This window comes from Sinocyclocheilus grahami, unplaced genomic scaffold, assembly GCF_001515645.1.
Source record: "Sinocyclocheilus grahami isolate Dianchi unplaced genomic scaffold, SAMN03320097.WGS_v1.1 scaffold126.1, whole genome shotgun sequence".
NCBI lineage: Eukaryota > Metazoa > Chordata > Actinopteri > Cypriniformes > Cyprinidae > Sinocyclocheilus > Sinocyclocheilus grahami.
The window spans coordinates 2,020,476-2,038,880 of record NW_015505305.1 but is presented as its reverse complement, the minus strand read 5'-3'; the positions used below and the strand labels follow the sequence as shown (position 1 = coordinate 2,038,880).

The following is an 18,405-nucleotide window of genomic DNA, read 5'->3' as shown; positions in this document are numbered from 1 at the left end:
ATATAACTTGAATGAACTCTTCTGAAGACTCTATGCAACCCAACTTCGTGCCAGTTAATACAGCACATTTCCAAACCAAATTATCACCATAGTTATACCTGACCAACCCATAGCTTTAGTCTTTTTAGGCATTACGACGTCCTTCCCAATGGAAATGGCTTTAGAACTGCACGTTTATTAAAACTGTGTCCCACAAAAGCTAAATATTGACTTCAGCTAAAGATGCATTCTGTGGTCACGGGACATTAAACCTAAATTTGATCATATCTATGAGGCTGAGTTATATCTAATAAATGTTCGCCCAGTGCAGCATATCTATGCAGAAAATAATTTATATTCTATCTCTCTCTCTCTTTTCCCTCTCACTAGTGTAAGACATTGTCTGGAGTATGTGACCACATCATCTCACTGTCGTCAGACCCCCTGGTCTCCCAGTCGGCACATCTGGAGGTGGTTCAACTGGCTAATGTTAAACCTACAGAGGGTCTGGTAAGATCACACACAATTATGCTGTACTACTGACCATTGTGCTAATTACCACTATTTATCATTATGTTTTTAATTTATTTATTAAACTAAAAAAAAAAAATCTAGTGTAAATATATGTGTTCATGTTAATACGGTCACATTAATTGTGATTGATAAATACTTTTTTGATTGTAAAAATAAATCAATTGATCTGAATTTATTAACATTAATTACTGTTCATTATTTAATATAAAATATATAATAACAAATAACTAATATATATTTTTTTCAGTTCAAAAGGTTGGGGTCAGTAAGATTTATTATAAATTTATATTTTTGTGAAGCAATGATGCATTAAATTGATCAAAAGTGAAAGTTAAGACATATACAATTTTACCAAAGATTTCTATTTCAAATGAATGATGTTTTTTAGAACTTTCTATTGTTATGTATAATGTTAAAAAGCACAGTTTTCAGTTTTGTTAATAAGTAATGTTTCTTGAGAACCAAATCAACATATTAGAATGATTTCTGAAGGACCATATGACACTGAAGCCTGGAGCAATGGCTCCTGAAAATTCAGCTTGCCATAAAAAATAAAAATAAAAAATAGAAAATGTTTTTACTGCATTTTTAATCAAATAAATGCAGCCTTGGTGAGCATACGAGATTTCTTAAAAAGAAAAAAATAACCCCAAACTTTTGAATGTTTATGTAATGGTAACCTTTTGTTAGCAGTGTAGCTTGACTGTAGCTGAACTAATTGTAATTATAAGCAGCTTGTGTATCTTGCCTAACAGTTTCAGAGTCACTTTCCCAACACTGATCTTTGTTCTGAGCGAATATGTGTGTATGCATGCTTGCTTGTGTTAAAAAAATCTCTTTAATTAAAAGTAATTTAACTTCTCTATATACACATGAATAGACTAAAAGCATTTTGAAGTGTTCTTCAATGTGTGCATGAGACAGAAAGAGGAAGAGATGAGGAGATTATTCATTAGAGTCTATTAATTTATTCCTGTGTCTTTTATATCTTAAGGGAATGTACATCAAATCCACATATGATGGTCTTCACGTTATCACAGGAACCACAGAGGGGGTAAGAGCCAGTCAGTGTTAATGTGTGCGCTCTAATTCGTGTGTCTTTTATAATGTCCTGTAGTAAGTAAAATCTCAGCAATTGATTGTACGGCTGTTATTGCACATGCTCAAATTAAAGAGCAGGAGAGAGAGAAAGAGTTATACAGACAGGAGTGCTCTGAATAAAGATCCACTGATCATGTGACTGAAAGCTCTTAGTTTTTGTTGTAGCTCTAATATTGGGTGGAAATCACCCGTTATACTGCAATATGCATTACACATAAGAAGCACCGCAATATATATTTCACATGTCACATGTCATATTTCAGGTGCGTCCCGTAGACCACACTGAGATTAAAATGGATAACAAGTGGAGTTTTTTTTTTTTTTTTCATCACGTCGTCTTCAGAATTTTAGAAGATATCTGTCACAAACTGCTCAGATGTCGAAGTGTGCAGATACAGAAGTCTGAGATTTCAACAGAATCTTTATTTACATTAAATTCTTGCCAGACCAAATCATCTGAGCTATTCTTATTGTTTTTTTATACACTATAACCATGATATCATAAATGTCAATTCACAATATGATTAGAATAGACCATTTTTATGATGCAATCATAAGCTCAAGCAGTAGAGCATGGCGCTAGCAACGTAAAGGGCATAAGTTTAATTCCCAGGGAATGCATAAACTGATAAAAATGTACACTACCAGTCAAAGGTTTAAGATGATTAAGAATTTTTGATTTACATTTTTTTTTATGAATAGAAGTTCAGTGAACAGCATTTATTTGAAATATAAATATTTATAATATTGTAAATGTCCATACTGTCACTGATCAATTTAAAGTGTAACTGCTGAATAAAACTTAATTTCTTAAAAAAAAAAAAACACTTGAAAATCTTACTTACTCCAGACTTTTAAGTAAAGGATAGTGTATCTGTCACGGTGTGTTGACGAAGAAGACTCGATGAAGAAAGGAAGACAGAAACTAGGTCAAAACAGGGAAACAAGAGGAAAGACAACAACAACAAAAAAGTCCATGATAGTGACAGTATCATGGTTTCCACAAAAATATTAAGCGCACAGATGTTTTTAGCATTGATGATGATATAAAATATTTCTTGAGCATCAAATCAGTATATTAGAATGATTTCTGAAGGATCATTTGACACTGAAGACTGGAGTAATAATGCTGAAAATTTGCTTTGTAACCACAAGAATAAACTACATTTTAAAATATATTGAAATAGAAAACAGTTATGTTAAAATTGTAATAAAATTTCACAATATTACTGTATTTTTAATCAAATACATGCAGAACATTAGAGACGTTTGACTAGAATGCAATGTAAATTGGTTTGAATAAAAGCATCTACCAAATTCTTAGATTTGAATGTAAATTAAATTCTTCAACTGCTTTGTCATTTGACATCTATTTTTATTGACATCTATTATTCTGTCTTTTTATATTTCTCATTTTTTCCGTCTCTTTCTTAGTCTCCAGCAGATCGCTGTAAAAAGATCCACGCAGGTGATGAGGTCATCCAGGTGAACCATCAGACAGTGGTGAGTGTCAGTCTCTCTTAGTCACTCAATCCATTTGGCTCATTTTTTCTTCTATTTTATCATCCATCCATCAGTTTTTTTATTTATTTATATATGTAAGTCTCACTTGGCATTCAACAGCAGTTGCCCCTTTCCTGCCTGTTTGTGTATGGAATTATGGAACTGAAAATGAGGTGCATTTGAATTTAAGAACTTTAATGTGTCCTTTTTAAAGCACCAAGATGTTTAAAACATATTGCTAGATGTATTTTTAGCTCATTTTTATGACTAGGGCAGCTATATTCCAATTTGACTGAATTCATAGTGCTGATTTAGTGTGCTACGCTTTAAACTGCATTTCTGAGTGAAACTGGAGAGTGTTTAAAGGGCATAAGAGGCTGTAAATGTAATGAAGGGCAGTGGAGTGTGTTTTTAAGGATGGTTGTATTTGAGAGATTTTTTTGCGTGCATATGAAGTGCATCAATAGGTACTCCAGTGATCGTACCCTGTGGAGTTCCCTTCAAATAATTGATAAAGAGCCTTTTCTGCATACGTCTGTATACAAGTAATTGCGCATGGAGTTTAGCTTCTGAAATCAATTCTGTTTGAAATGACTTCCTCAGTGTTTGATGTGCATAAGGTGCTGAATAATTTTTTGAATATTTTAATTTTATTCTCAAGTGGTGGCATGTTTTATGAAGTTAAAGCAAAAGCAGAAAGCTAAATGTTCCCTCGTCATCATCTCTGATCACAATGTCTTCTGACGTTGTTGTTCAGATTTAAGATGTTTTTTTCGCTCAGTTTTACTTTTACCTCAAGGCATCAGAATTCAACTTCTACATCAGTTTTTCTTGTTTGTCTTAAGTCATCTTGTCGCCGTGGTGAGGGATGCTGAGCTTGTTTTGTGATGAAAAGCACATCAGCAGCACTAAGGCCTCATTAATCCTCATGTAATTAGATTGTTGTCACTTTCATAATTGGATAAAAGCGCCTCTAATGTACGATAAGCGATACGAATTCGTCTTGTAGTGAAAAACACAAACAAACAAGTACCATAACAATGAGCGGTTCATGCTCAGGAACAACCTCAACAGGCGTTAAAGAATGGTGCATTGTGGGAGCTGCTCTATATGTAACCTCTGTGATTAGTCCCCATTCGCTATAGGATCAGGTCCGACTATCCAGCCCATCTCAGTGTGTGTGTGTGTGTGTGTGTGTGTATTTGTAGTTGTGTATTGTGGTTGTTTCTGTCTGTGAAGGACAGTGTAATGTGTGTGTGTGGGCCACGTTTTGCCTACAAGGATAATAAAGGATAGTAAAACCTCAAACCACCTACATTTTGGGAACCAGCCAACAGATCACTGCTTAATAAATTAATCTTAACGACAGTCTAAAAATGCATAAATATTTCTGTGAGGGTTAGGTTAGGGGATAGAAAGTATCATTAGCTCAGTTTAACTATGGAAATCAATCAAAAGTCCCCACTATCATAAAAAAAAACAAATGTTTGTGTGTGTGTGAGTGTGTATTGCTTAACTTCATAGATATATAGAAGAGCAACATATTAATATGAAACATTGATATTTTCATAGACTGACACTGTAGAGATTTTTGGGTTAATATTTAATAGTGTTTTTAGTAGTGCTGTCAAACGATTAATCGCGATTAATCACATCCAAAATAAAAGTTTTTGTTTACATAATATATTTATTTGTGCTTTGTATATTTATTATGTATATATAAATACACACACATACAGTATATATTTTGAAAATATGTACATGTGTATATACATTTATATATTTATATTCTTATATTTTATATTATATATAAATATATTTAATATATAAAAATAACATATTTTTCTTAAATATATACATGCATGTGTTTGTATTTATATATACATAATAAATATACACAGTGTACACACATATATTATGTAAACAAAAACTTTTATTTTGGATGTGATTAATCGTTTGACAGCACTAGTTTTTAGATAATACTTCCTGCTCTAAAATCTGATTGACTGCACATACATTTAATTTTTTTTATTAAAAACAACCTGAACAATAAAATTGTTTATTGTGATTATTCATAAATATTTAAATTAATTATTTAACATTGGTATCCAATGTTATATTTACCACAGAGTTTTAAACTTTTTGATGTCACAGATCCCCAAATATTATGAGCCCATTCATAAAATATTATGGCAGCTATATATTTTTATTTTTTAACCACTGTTTTATCATGTTGCTATTGTTATTATAAGCCACTTGAGTCAGTGATGATGTACAATGATTTTTACCATGGTTAAGTGACCTTGTATCATCTAACAGTACATCTTAACCATCGTAAAATCACTTGTACACTGCACAGCATTATTGTAGTTTCATAATTCATCTGATGTAAACATCTTTAAAAATGTAGAGTTTGCATATAGTGTCACATTATTTTAGAACTATATTTTAAACAATTGCCTCTAGCTATTAGTTTCACTTGCCGGCTCAGTAAGCATTTTTATAGCAGCGTAACAGAAATATTTCAGCAATAAAAAATATGTAGTCAGTCATTGTATAGACTATGTTTATATATTTTATTTATCTTTATATCTTTTTTTATCTTTTATGTTTAGTTATTAAAATATAATCAGTATTATCATTCATTTGAACATTTTCCTGAATTATTTTAAAAAAATTTGTAATTTTCTGTGCTTCAGAATTAATGTTTATGCATCATTTATGATGAACCCAAGGCTCAAATATTGACTTTTACATTGAATGTCAAGTTCTTCCATAGAATTTATGTGGAATTATTTGACAGATTAGCAAACATCACGCCTCAATTAAGTAAACTTAATCAGCATGAGCTGTGTGTCAGGAAATGTGTATGTGTGTGATACACAGTTGCAGTATATTCTCTCAGTATTCACAGAATATAGAGAGATGTATGTAAGCATTTCCTAGAAGTTCCTTGTCAGTTGACGTCTGTGTGTGGCGTTCTTGTCGAGTCTGTGTATGTTGACCCTGTGTTTGTTGCTGTAGGTGGGCTGGCAGTTGAAAAACTTGGTAAGCTCTCTGCGCGGGGACCCTGCCGGTGTGACATTGACCCTGAAAAAGCGTCCCCAGAGCACGCTCACCTCCGCCCCAGCCCTACTAAAGAACATGAGATGGAAGCCCCTGGCCCTGCAGGTAGGATTCAGATCACCCTGTCCCAAAAGCTTCATCGTTTTGGGCTGCACTTTCCCCCTTTATCTGCCACCTGCTCCCTGACCCATCTTAGATAGGGAACTGACACTTTGACTCCATTTCCCATGATGCACCTGCCTGCTTACGTGTCGCTTTGCATTCAAACGTCCTACTTCTGACTGAAATTTTGTAACAAAGCTATAGAAATCAGTTTATTTTGTGTAAATAACAGGACTGTTGGATATCGGAGTTGCCTTTGTGGTTCTTACGGTGCTTTTTAAGTCATTTGCATTAACATCACTAACCTGCCTTAAAAGTGTTGCGGAAAGTGTTTGTGTCTGAGCCAGAGAGAGCAGATTAGCTTTAATCAGCTTTTGGTGAAGGATTCAAGTTTTGTTCTAGACTTGTGACTCTAGGCTAAACTTTTAGCCATTTTCCCCAAACAGATCTGTGTACGTCTCTATCTTGGCGGCTGTCATCTTACATGCTCATTTCACTGATTTTATGCACGTGCCTCTTTGTGCATGTCATGTCTGTACATCCAACTGTGCAGTCTGTGTCACAACCCCTGTTCCCAGGCATTCAGCTCACTGGAGACACTAATCACACGTCTATAGTCTCTGAAGCCATTGTGTTCTCTGGAGATGTTGCAAATGTTTCCATAGACTCCCACTCATTATGTCAAAGCATCCTGACCCAGAGATTCCAGTGCACTGTTTACTGCAGACAGCACTGCAGAGGGACTGCGCCGCCGTCTTGCTGCTCAGGGACCTATTAATCTCTAACCCTTACCCTTGTGACTGTCTGCAGATATCAGTGTCTGGGTCACGTCCTGGAACAGAGCTCCATTATTACATTTAGTTGTGCCCTCAGACGTTTTACCAGTAGTTCGAGCTCATAGTAGATGTGAACTTTGATCTTTAATTCAATGATCTTGTCTGCCCAGCAGCCAGTCATTCCCAGGAGTCCCACCAGCAGTTCGGCCACGCCCACAAGCACCATCAGCACACCCTCCAAGTGTGATAGCTCCGCCCTCCAAGACCTATATATCCCACCCCCTCCATCCGAGCCGTACACACCCAGGTAAACTCATCCAGTAAAGGCTTTTTTTATACTTCAGCTGCTTTTTTTCTTGAAATGTACTCAAATTCTTAGTCAACTTAGTCAATCTTACATCAAAAACACTTGTATTTTGTTCAACGTCCTTAGAATTAAACAAGCTGCTGCTTTTGCTACTGTACATTTGATACAAAAAAACATATTTGAATATGCCTGTTTTAATTATGACTGCCCAAATCCTGGGGCAGTTGTGGCCTAATGGTTAGAGAGTCGGACTTGAAACCTGAAGGCACCGAACCCCCAACTGCTCCCCGGGCGCCGCAGCAATATGGCTGCCCACTGCTCCGGATGTGTGTTCACGGTGTGTGTGTGTGTGTGTGTTCACTACTCTGTGTGTGTGCACTTGGATGGGTTAAATGCAGAGCACAAATTCCGAGTATGGATCACCATACTTGGCCACACGTCACTTCACTTTCACTAATTGGCTAACCTCTGTATGACATCAAAGTACGGCGAGAGAAAGCATAAGGAGATGTCCACGCTCTCGCAGTACTTTGATGACACACACCCATTGGTCCAAGCAGCGCTGCTTCAAGTCGAGCGCGGGCCATCAGCAGAAAAAGAAAATAAATAAAACAGTAAACAGCCAAAAGACGTAACTTAGAACGGGAGATGGATCGGTTTGTGAAAGGGAAGACAAAAGCCATAGATGAAGTCGCACAGACCCAGGCAGGTGCTGGTCATTTAAAAGCTAAATGCAGAAAATATGACGAGGCATATCTTGCTCTCGGCTTCACTCATCGTGGACGCGGCAAAGCGACCAGTTGTCGCTCTACACTGGACGCGACAAAGCGACCGTTGCAAATCATTTTAACTTTGTGTCAGTACGTCATAAATAGAACAAGGCATCAGTTTAATGTCGCGTTGCATCCAGTGTACACAGTGTCACTGATTATAATGGTTCTACTGTATTTTGCCGCTCGCGTCCGGTGTAGACACAGTGTTTAATGCCATTGGTGAGGAGGAAAGCCTGTGTGTGTCCTATGCCTTAGTGGACAGCATGAAACCCACACAAAATAAATAAATAACAGAGAGAGAATAATAATAATAAGTTATTCTCTCTATGCTATTTTTCAATGTTTCAAGTGATGCAGGTGTTTTTTCCCCTGTAGGTTTTTTAAATTAAAAAAGCATTAATTTTTCATAATGTTTAGTGAAATTATTTGGTAGTCTGAGGTGGAATGGGGATTCGGGAAAGGGGGGCAGATTTTTTTTATAGGTTTAAAGGGGGGCGCGACCAAATAAGTTTGAGAACCACTGGTCTAAAGTGTTTAAAAAGTGCAGTGCACGTGTTTACTGTAATGTGGGGTTTGGTGTTTGGGTTTTGGTTCATGTTTTCATGTCTTTTATTTTGTAATTGGTTCATGGTCCCTGTTTGTGTCATGCTTCCCTTGCCCTCACGTATTCATGCCATTGGTTCCTCTGTTCTTTGTGTCATGTTCTGATTGGTTGTCCAAGTCATGTGTCTTGTTTCCCATTGGTTTGTTCTTGTCATGTGTCAAGTAGTGTAGTAAAGCAACAGATTTATTTTTATATTTCTGCAATCTACTTTAGTTTGTGATTTGTTACTGACTTTCATATTAATGTTTACACCAGGCTTATTTAAACATAATTATTACATGCTTACAAGGTTGGAAGTTCAACAAATCAGTCAATATACTGTGATTGTAGTTGTTAAATAAAAATGTCATTCATATCAATTCATGCATCACCTAATTTCATCGTAACATATAGGCCTGGCCTACAGAAAATAACATTTTTGTTTAATTTATCTAATATTGTGTTGGTCATACTCTACAATGATTTATAGCTTGTCTTTGTTGAGTAATACAGAACATAAAGAGCTTTAAAAAAAATAATTGCAAATTAAATCGCAATATTGGTAAAACAAAAACGCAGTTAAATTATTTTCCAAAATCGTTCAGCCCTATTTGTCGGACAATTCTTAATTTAATTGTACAGTTTTGCGTTTAGATTACCATTGCTCAGTTAAAGTTAATCTTTAAAAAAAACTATTTTAATGAAGCTGTTAAATGTAATTGTTAGCAAATCTCAATATGAGTTTACATTTTTCATAGTGCAGAATGTTGTGATGCCTAAATTCACGTTTAGCTTGTAAAATGATTGATTGATTTTTTTTGTGTTTTTCAAGAAAGTATTATAGAATTAGCATTTTCCTTGGTTGCCATAGTAACAGATATAACTTGACAAATTTCTGTGTAATATTTGATCTACACTATTGCTCAGGACAGTAAATTTATCAAAAGTGACAGTAAAAGATGTTACAAAATATTGCCGTTTCAAATAAATGCTGATTTATTTATTTATTTATTTATTTTCACTTTTTATTAATCAAAACTATTCCACAAAAATTGTGGAAATTGGCCAAAACAATGCTTTTTTTTGAGCATCAAATCAGCATATTAGAATGATTTATGAAGGATTATGTGACAATGAAGACTGGTTTCTGAAAATTTAGCTTAGCCATCACAGGAATAAATAACATTTGAAAATATATTAATATAGAAAACATTTTAAATAGTGTACAATCTGAATATATTATGTTATGCTGTGTTTTTAGAGATGAGAAAGGCGGTCTCCTGGGTGAAGGTGGGGTACCTATCGCAAAAGGGTCAGAATCACCAAACTCATTCCTGGATCAAGAGTACAGACGACGATTTCCTCTCATGGAAGAGGAGGCCGTCCTGTACTGCTATGAGTACGACCCCAACCATGGACCTGCAACATCCCGCCGAGACAGCACACCCACTTACGGTACACAAGCACACACCGGCACAAAATGTTTTGTCTGTGAGCGCATTTCAGTACAAGCTTAGATGGTGCATCAGGGTTATTCACTCTTTTAGCATGGGAAATTCTGCCTTTCTGCTTTTGTTATTTTCCGCTAGCTTTTGCAGCAGATGCCTGAGGGACTGAATATTGACCCAGCAACTAATTCAAGGTGCAGACTAAACTTCAATGAACATCTGCTAATTATAAAACAGCATGTAATGACCAAAAAACTAAATTTACCCCAATTATGTTGCATAACTAAGTTGAGTTAATAAGAAAGCAGTTAATAAGAAATCGGCTTTAGATCCAGCTAAAGAACTGGTATGGGAAGCTTCTGCTAATCTAACGTGTTCTGTGAAGTATGCTACATGTTTTGCAATGCTGTGTGTGATTGTATGTTCTTTGAGGTTTATAAAGTGAGCATGTCTATAACAAGTTTCCTGCATAGGGGAGTCGGCTTCAGATTTTCTGTAATTAAACTCCAGGGAGCTGGGCTGCACTTTGTTGTGAGTGTGTATTATTATATCCAGAACCAGAGAACTCGGCTCTAGTCGTTAAATGCCAGCGTGAGCCACTGCAGTGGCACAGAATTTCTGACACATTCCATGCCCGCTGTTTCCCTAGAAAACGAGAGGACACATTAAATGTGACAGTGTGTCTTACACAAACACACACTCGCACAGACTTACCTTGGCGTCTGTGGAGAAAATGGATTGTGAACTGTCATTTTACTTCCATCTTTCTATTCCTTGTCTTTCCATACATACACGGAAAGTGATGTGTGTGTGTGTATATGCGCATGTTTATATATATATATATATATATAAATAATACAATGATAAAATAGTTTTAGATAGCATGTCCTTGTCACGATCTGTGCTGGGAGGAGCGTGGAACAAGGAGACATGGAGTACATAAAGAGTTTTTAAATCCTTGGAAAGACAGGGGAATTACACAACATCCAACGAGTAGAACCGACAAAGGAAGACTGAACAAACAGTAACATAAATACAAGGGATAATTGTATTTACAATTATACTAAACACAGGTGTCAGGAATCATAATCAAACTAAATGAGGACAGGAACATGACTAAATAAGGAAAAACAGGAACAGAAACCGGGGCAAAACACGACACAGAACAGTCCAGAATCCTGACATATCACCCCCCTCCCGGAAGGTGCGTCCTCGCACCGTAGAACAACAGAGGAGGGGGAATGGGTGGGAACTAAGGAGGAGGTTCCGGAGGAGGATGGACACCCGGGAGGGGGCCGGCAGACAGAGTACAGGGAGGAGACGATGGAGGAAGGAGCCAGGGAGGAGACAGGAGGGGCTTGGAGCAGGAGTAGTCCAGCTGGACCCAGGCCACAGCCATAATGACGGCCCACGGTGGAGCCGATGGATGGAGGAGGAATGGCCGCCGACTCCAGGTGCCGACCAACGGTGGCAGAGCAGGGGGTGGAGGAGCCCAAGGTGGAGACGTAGAGTCAACGAGCCAGAGGGATGCCGAGGATCCGGGGGGCCAGGGTGGAGCCGAGAGCTCTGGAGTCCGAGGCGGAGATCCGTGGCGGAGCCGGAGCGACTGAGCACCAAGGTGGAGCTGGCGGGAGGAAGGAGCCCAATAGAGCCGGTGGGACGGACCAACGAGGTGCAGCCAGAGGAGCGGAGTCCTGAGGCGATGGCGGGTCGACGCCCTGAACAAGGCAGAGCCGGAGGGATGAGGGAGCCCGGGGGAGCTGGTGGATCGACAGGTGAGGGAGCTAGGAGCCGAGGTGGAGCCTTGTCTTTCCATACATACACGGAAAGTGATGTGTGTGTGTGTATATGCGCATGTTTGTGCGTTCAGGTCGTCTGAGGCCCATCTCTATGCCTGTAGAGTATAACTGGGTTCCTGAATACGAGGACCCAGCAAGAATGAAGAGGGAAGGTCGGAGAGGTGAGTTTGTGTCAGTCACAGTAAATACACATGGTTATTCTCTAGTTTTTATTCATTCTTCTTTTCACTCTGCAAAGGTATTATGGAAATCTTAGGTGTTCTGTTTTTCTGTTTATTGGTATTGGACACAATTTAATTAAACCTCAACAACTTTTGGGTTTAATAATATATTATTAGCAAATAAAATATTATTAAAAATGATTTTAATTAAAAATCAATATAAAATGAACAATTTTATATCGTTTGACACTATAGCTGCAACCTAAAATGATCATATATATATATATGGGATGAGGGAGCCCGGGGGAGCTGGTGGATCGACAGGTGAGGGAGCTAGGAGCCGAGGTGGAGCCGCTGGGTCTACGGGCCGAGGCGGAGTCCGGGCCTCGGAGGCTGGAGGCGGAGGTGAGGGATTCTCCAGCCATTGTGACGCTGGAGAATGGCAGACCCGTGGCGCTCGCACCGTATTGATGGTGGGCTGAGGGCGAGCAGAGGGGCTGCCAGACGACAGCGGTGGAGGAGGCAGGAGCGGGTGGGAGGACGGGCATTTGTGAGTCTCCGGGCATTCAGGGCTTAACTCTGGATCGGAAGCCCCCTCCAGGCTGAACACGGGAACAGGATGGCGCTTAGGAGGAGCAGACACTTGAGGGCGCTTACGAGGAGCTGGCACTGGAGGGCGCTTTCTAGGAGCGGGCACTCGAGGGCGCTCTGGACTGGATTTGCGGACTGTAGCACTCTTCTCTTTGATTTGGCACTTTCGCCGCACCATACTCTGCTCACCCTCGTGAGCTTTCTCCCTCATGGCGGGCATTGTCGCCGGCTCACATGGTCTGACGGCTTGGGTAGCGCGTCGTCCGGGTAGCTGGTAAGTTCGGCGAGGGCCAGAAACAGTCTGGTATGGTCCTCAAGCGAGCGCTCTCCCTGCTCCAGCAGGAGGAGGAGGAGGAATTCGGGGCGAAGGAGGGGATCCATAGAACCACAACGGAAACAAAACACTGAGGGGAAAAAACACCGAAACAAAAACGGAGGGTAGACACATGGAGCTTACTGTTTTAGGTCGGTTCTTCTGTCACAATCTATGCTGGGAGGAGCACGGAACGAGGAACAAGGAGACGTGGAGTGCATAAACAGTCTTTAATCCTGGGAAAGACAGGGGAATTACACAACATCCAACTAGTAGAATCAACAAAGGAAGACTGAACAAACAGGAACGTAAAGGTGCAATAGGTGATTGTTTTCAGAAACAATTTTTGTTATGCTGGTTGAAAGTCTCTTCACATCCCGATAGCTGTTATTAAGTTAAGTGGTCTAAATGTATTTGTCTGTATTTATATATTCTGTGGAAGGCATAGGATCAAGAAATGTTCATCCAATCAAAACGCTCTGTCCGAGCGTTTTAATATGCTTTCCTACCTGCCTGTCAACGTATGTATAAGCATACCTCTGCGCACCTAGTTCATGCAGACAGGATATGTCATCAGCGCGTTCACGCACGCTGTGCAGACAGAGCGAGGATGGCAGGCAAACATCAACAACCCGATCTTTCTTCCTGGTATTGTAGTATTTTTAAAGATTTCTCACCGGTGAATGACACATGATGTAGCCTAGAGGTTAATCTAGTCCTCGCGCCAGCTCGTTAAAAGTGAGCTACGTGCATGAACTGTGTTCCGATCGATATGATCCCTACACAGTTCATTGCTCCCTACTCCCTGAGCAGGGGAAATCCGTTGAAGTTTACTTCACTTCAGAACATGGGCTGGAATTGGGAACCTGATGTAGCCTATTGTAGTAATGTTGTCTCTGGTCTGTGAGTGTAAATGCGTTCAGGGGGCGTGGCTTTGGACGGCGATTGCAGGGAGGGTGGGATGTTCGCTTTCAGTGCTATCAGGCTAAAGTTAGCATTTTCCAAGATCTCCTATTGTACCTTTTTAAATACAAGGGATAATTACTAAACACAGGTGTCAGGAATCATAATCGAACTAAACGAGGACAGGAACATGACCAAATAAGGAAAAACAGGAACAGAAATGGGGGCAAAACACTACACAGAACAGTCCACAATCCTGACAGTCCTACTGCAGGGAACTGCTGAAACCCCTTGAATTTTTATTCCAGCATCTCTTTCTTGATTGTAACCATCAGAGTTTTATTGAATTGTGAAAAGTGGACTGATATTAAATCGGTATCAGATTAGCAAAAATGCTTTAATGCAACAATTCTAAAGACAAGAAGTTAATGTAGAGTAATCGACATTTTCAGACACATATGGTCAGCTATTTTGTTCAGATTCATCATTATGCTTCCCCATTTACATGGCCTTGGTTACATCAGCAGAAAAAGAGATGGAGAACGTTATTACATTTTAATGGAAGATTAGAAATTGAAGATTTTTTTTTTAGAATATACACTGATGAATTGCACAAAATAAACCGGAACATTCATGTCTGTTTTATTCAAGGTAAAAATAGAATAACAAATACTAATACAATTTATAAATATTAACAAAATTATTATTATTGCTTAAGTAAAGTTTAATATATTTTTTTAAATATTTGTCCAGAATATCTTGAGTAGGTTTAATCTTCACTTTAGAATGCATCTGTTGATCTTTCTTCTCTTTTTTTGCTCTCATTCTTCCTGGAATTCCCTTCATTCTTTCTCACTGTTGCTTTATTACATTCTCATGGCTCTTATTCCGGAGTGAAGTTTAGCTGAGCTCTTTTCCATGGATCTAATTCTCCTCGGTGCACGGTGGCTCTGAAGTGCGCTGGGCATTGCTGATTACTTCCTGTGGCCGCACTGCATGCAGTGACAGGATAACAGTGGCGGTCTCTGAGCACCAACACAGAGCCAGTGTGTGCTGGGCCTGAGACCGTCTTAATTGGCTGCTGCTTTAGAAATACAGTCCAGAACTCCTGACAGAAATAGTTGGACTGCAAGAACATAGAAAGAAAATATCAATGAAGCTCTTTCATCTACATTTTACATATTGTGTTATTTTATTATGAGCTCAGGGTTAAAGTTTGGCTGGTTAGTCAGTATTCGTCACTTCCTCATCACCATCTTCATTGAGGCTGCGGGGGCAGCATCTTTTGTTTTGACTCACTCATGTCGTGTCTTACTGCTTTCCCACACTAACGTGTTTGTTTTCTTTCGGTGGTCTCTTCCAGGACTTGCTGTTGCCCAAACCCCTCTCTTCTCTCTTCTTTGTGGCACTTATGTGTATTTTTGAGTGAGGGGGTGGATGATCACCTGGCTGTGTCTCCTGGCTGCTATTTGATCCCGTTAAGCAGCTCTGTCTATCCGCATTGTGTGGAGATTAGCGCCTTGATATCTCTCTTATTTCCTTGCTTTCTGCGGTTCCTTTTCCTTAAAATGCTGTGGAGAAAATGCTGGCCGTGAGGCTGCCAGATGGAGTTTAGCTGTGAGTAAGAAAGATGGTAAAAGAAGAGAGGCATTCAAAGGAGATTGCGAGAGTGATTTAGGAAGAAGATTGTGAAGAATGTGAGAGTAGAGGGAGGGTCAGGAAGGATAAAGATGTATTAAGGTCAACCACAATTGGGAAATCTTGGTAATTTGTCATTCCGGGTTTTTTTTGTTTTTTTTTTTACTGTCAGAATGGGTGTTCTACTAAAGTCATTCTCTGAATTGTTGGCAATGCATTCAAAATTGAGAGAATTCACACATTTAGTTTTGGGGTTTGCTTTTCAAAAAACAATGATAAAAGAGAAGGGCTGCTGAATTTGGGAAAAATATAATTGTATTTTTGGGGGGATAAAAATTGCAATTGTGATTTTAAAATTTGATTTTAAATAAATAAACCTCCAGACTTGCTGCACTTGTGTGTAGAGATGCACAGTTTGGGGAAAAAAATTGTGATTATATATCAGTATTGACTATAAGCTACTACAACTACTACAAATTATTATTATTATTATAACCAAATAAAAATATGAAACAAAATAAGAAATGTTGTAATTGCTGCGCAGTTTGGCTGTTATTATTATTATTATTATTATTATTATTATTATTAATTATTATTATTAAGTATTGAAAAAATATTAATAAAAAAATATTACAGTAATACTATTTTAATGTAAAATAAAATATCAAGTATTTAATCGTAATAATTTTATTTTACAATTCAACTGTAAAATTACAATATTATTATTTATTGTGGCCTTAATATTTGAATTTTCAAATGTTAACCAAATTAACTCATAACCATACCAAATGAACCCATAACCATAAATGAACTCAGTGCTGCGCTTCACTCACACACAGTGCATATATTTATGGAATTAAATTGCAGCCTTTGCATTTTAATAATCGCACTAAGCCATTCATTTTATATTTTGTTTAACTGTGCAGCCCAACATAAAGGTACATTGTTACTGATGGATCATCCAGACTGACATTATAGATCGATCCAATTCTTGTCCAATTTAATGAGTTTTATACGGTTTCATTCAATTTTTGCAACTCAAGAAGTTACAATTAGTTAAATAATGATTTATAATGACTCTACAAGGTTGTGTACCCTGCCTGGATGAACGTATGCAATTTAAAATCTGCCACATCTTCAACTTTTCCACCAGTGTGAGGGAAACCGAGCCGTAAAGAAGAGGGAACTTCTTCTGGAAGCATACTGTTGCCATGGAAACTCTGACAGAAGCTCTCCTGAGTGTTTCACGTCCCATTGGCTGCTGCCGGGCAACGGTGGACATGGGCGTGGGAGAAGGGAAACCCAACAATGGTTGCGGTGGTTCCTAAATTAAAGGACGAGCATGGATCAGGGCTGCTGGGAGCCCGTTGGTTTGGCTCGCTAATATGGCTGTGACCAATCGGCTTGTTATGCTCATTAGGCAAGAATAAGCTTCTAGAGTTTGATTGGATTCGACTGATTTGGGAAGAGCGCACAGGCTTATGTAGTGCTAATGATAGACCTCTATTGAGGGAATGAATCATTGTGATTGGCCAATTGAGGTTTGGAGTATTTCGAGAAGGGTTTGGGATGCTTGATTGATGAAATACTGATGCGAGCTTATTCAGTGATTTGAGATAGTACTACAGCCTAGAAAATGGCCACACTGTTTGAGAAAGACTGGATGTACAAATGTAATTTTGATTTACTGAACATGCCAAACAAAATTTATAATGCCAGATTAACCATATAAAATGGTAACATTGTTGGATGCATCAGGGGTTGTGTAGCCTTTCAGTTTAAGTATTAATCAAACGGTTGCAGTTAATCGATTAAACAACTGATAGTTGTGCAAAGCATTTAAATGGATAGTTCACCTAATTTTAATTCTGTCATTTACTCACCCTCATGTTTTTCACCCATATGACTTACTTTCTTCCATGAAACACAAAAGCTTTGTTGACATATGCATATATTCACCAGGTACTGGCAACTAAAGATACCGTTCTTTCTCGCTCTCTCAGAAAACTCTCTGTTGCGGTATGTAAGTGATGAGAAGGCTGCCGTACTAGCAGGGCGCAGCATGAAGAGAGACACGGGAAAACGGGGCAAGAAGAAGAGCGGGAGCCCCACCCACTACACCCTTCTCCCCACCCTCCAAATGGAGGTTCTCCGTCAGGAATTAATGAACACGCCCAACCCAGACTCCACCTCTCTTTACCACGTGAGTAGTGCGTTTTCTGTCAAAGTCCTCTGAAGGGAGTTGGTTTATTCTGCGGCACTATTTGTAGTCATGCTAGTACCAGGCCTGTTGAATGGGGAATAAAAGTCATCTCCAAAGCAGCCTGCCAAGCTTATGTTTTAGTAACAAAAAACAAATTAAAGTGATTGGTTCTTTGGATTTAAAGGCAGGATTTCATTTTTTGCAGCCAACAATAGTGTTGGACTATAAATATTTTTGTCTTGTTTTCCAGTGTATTTCTGTAATGAGGGTGAGTCCAAGGCTGTGTTAACCATTTGCAGAAGTTTAATGAGCAAACAGTTCAACAATCCAAAACGTGGGGCAGAAATCAGAGTCGTGGTCACAGGCAAAGAAGTCAAAATCACAGTAATCAGTCCAACCTGCAAACAAGCATGAGGGTAATCCAAAAGGTAAAATCCAGAGAAACAGGCGATAAATCATACATGTAGCAATCAAAATAAGACAATGGAAATGCTCGGTAAGGCAGTGGAACTGGCAATACTTCGCAAAGGCCTGTGGACAGGAAGTGATCACAGAAGCAGCAGAGGGAGTGGTACCAGTCAGTATTCGGGCGAGGGCTCCCTCTGCTGGCATGGTGTAACAGAAT

General features: G+C 38.7%; 1 protein-coding gene across 2 annotated transcripts in view; it reads left to right on the top strand.

The window, feature by feature from the left end:
• LOC107590225 (connector enhancer of kinase suppressor of ras 2-like) overlaps nucleotides 1-18,405 on the top strand; it is a 106,630-nt gene that overhangs the window by 69,189 nt on the left and 19,036 nt on the right. For both annotated transcript variants that reach the window (XM_016278895.1, XM_016278894.1), the window contains exons 6-13: nucleotides 370-489; nucleotides 1,508-1,567; nucleotides 3,049-3,117; nucleotides 6,142-6,288; nucleotides 7,232-7,368; nucleotides 9,986-10,179; nucleotides 12,043-12,132; nucleotides 17,581-17,780. In XM_016278895.1, coding sequence (XP_016134381.1) covers nucleotides 370-489; nucleotides 1,508-1,567; nucleotides 3,049-3,117; nucleotides 6,142-6,288; nucleotides 7,232-7,368; nucleotides 9,986-10,179; nucleotides 12,043-12,132; nucleotides 17,581-17,780 — 1,017 coding nt within the window. The remainder of the gene's footprint in view (nucleotides 1-369; nucleotides 490-1,507; nucleotides 1,568-3,048; nucleotides 3,118-6,141; nucleotides 6,289-7,231; nucleotides 7,369-9,985; nucleotides 10,180-12,042; nucleotides 12,133-17,580; nucleotides 17,781-18,405) is intronic.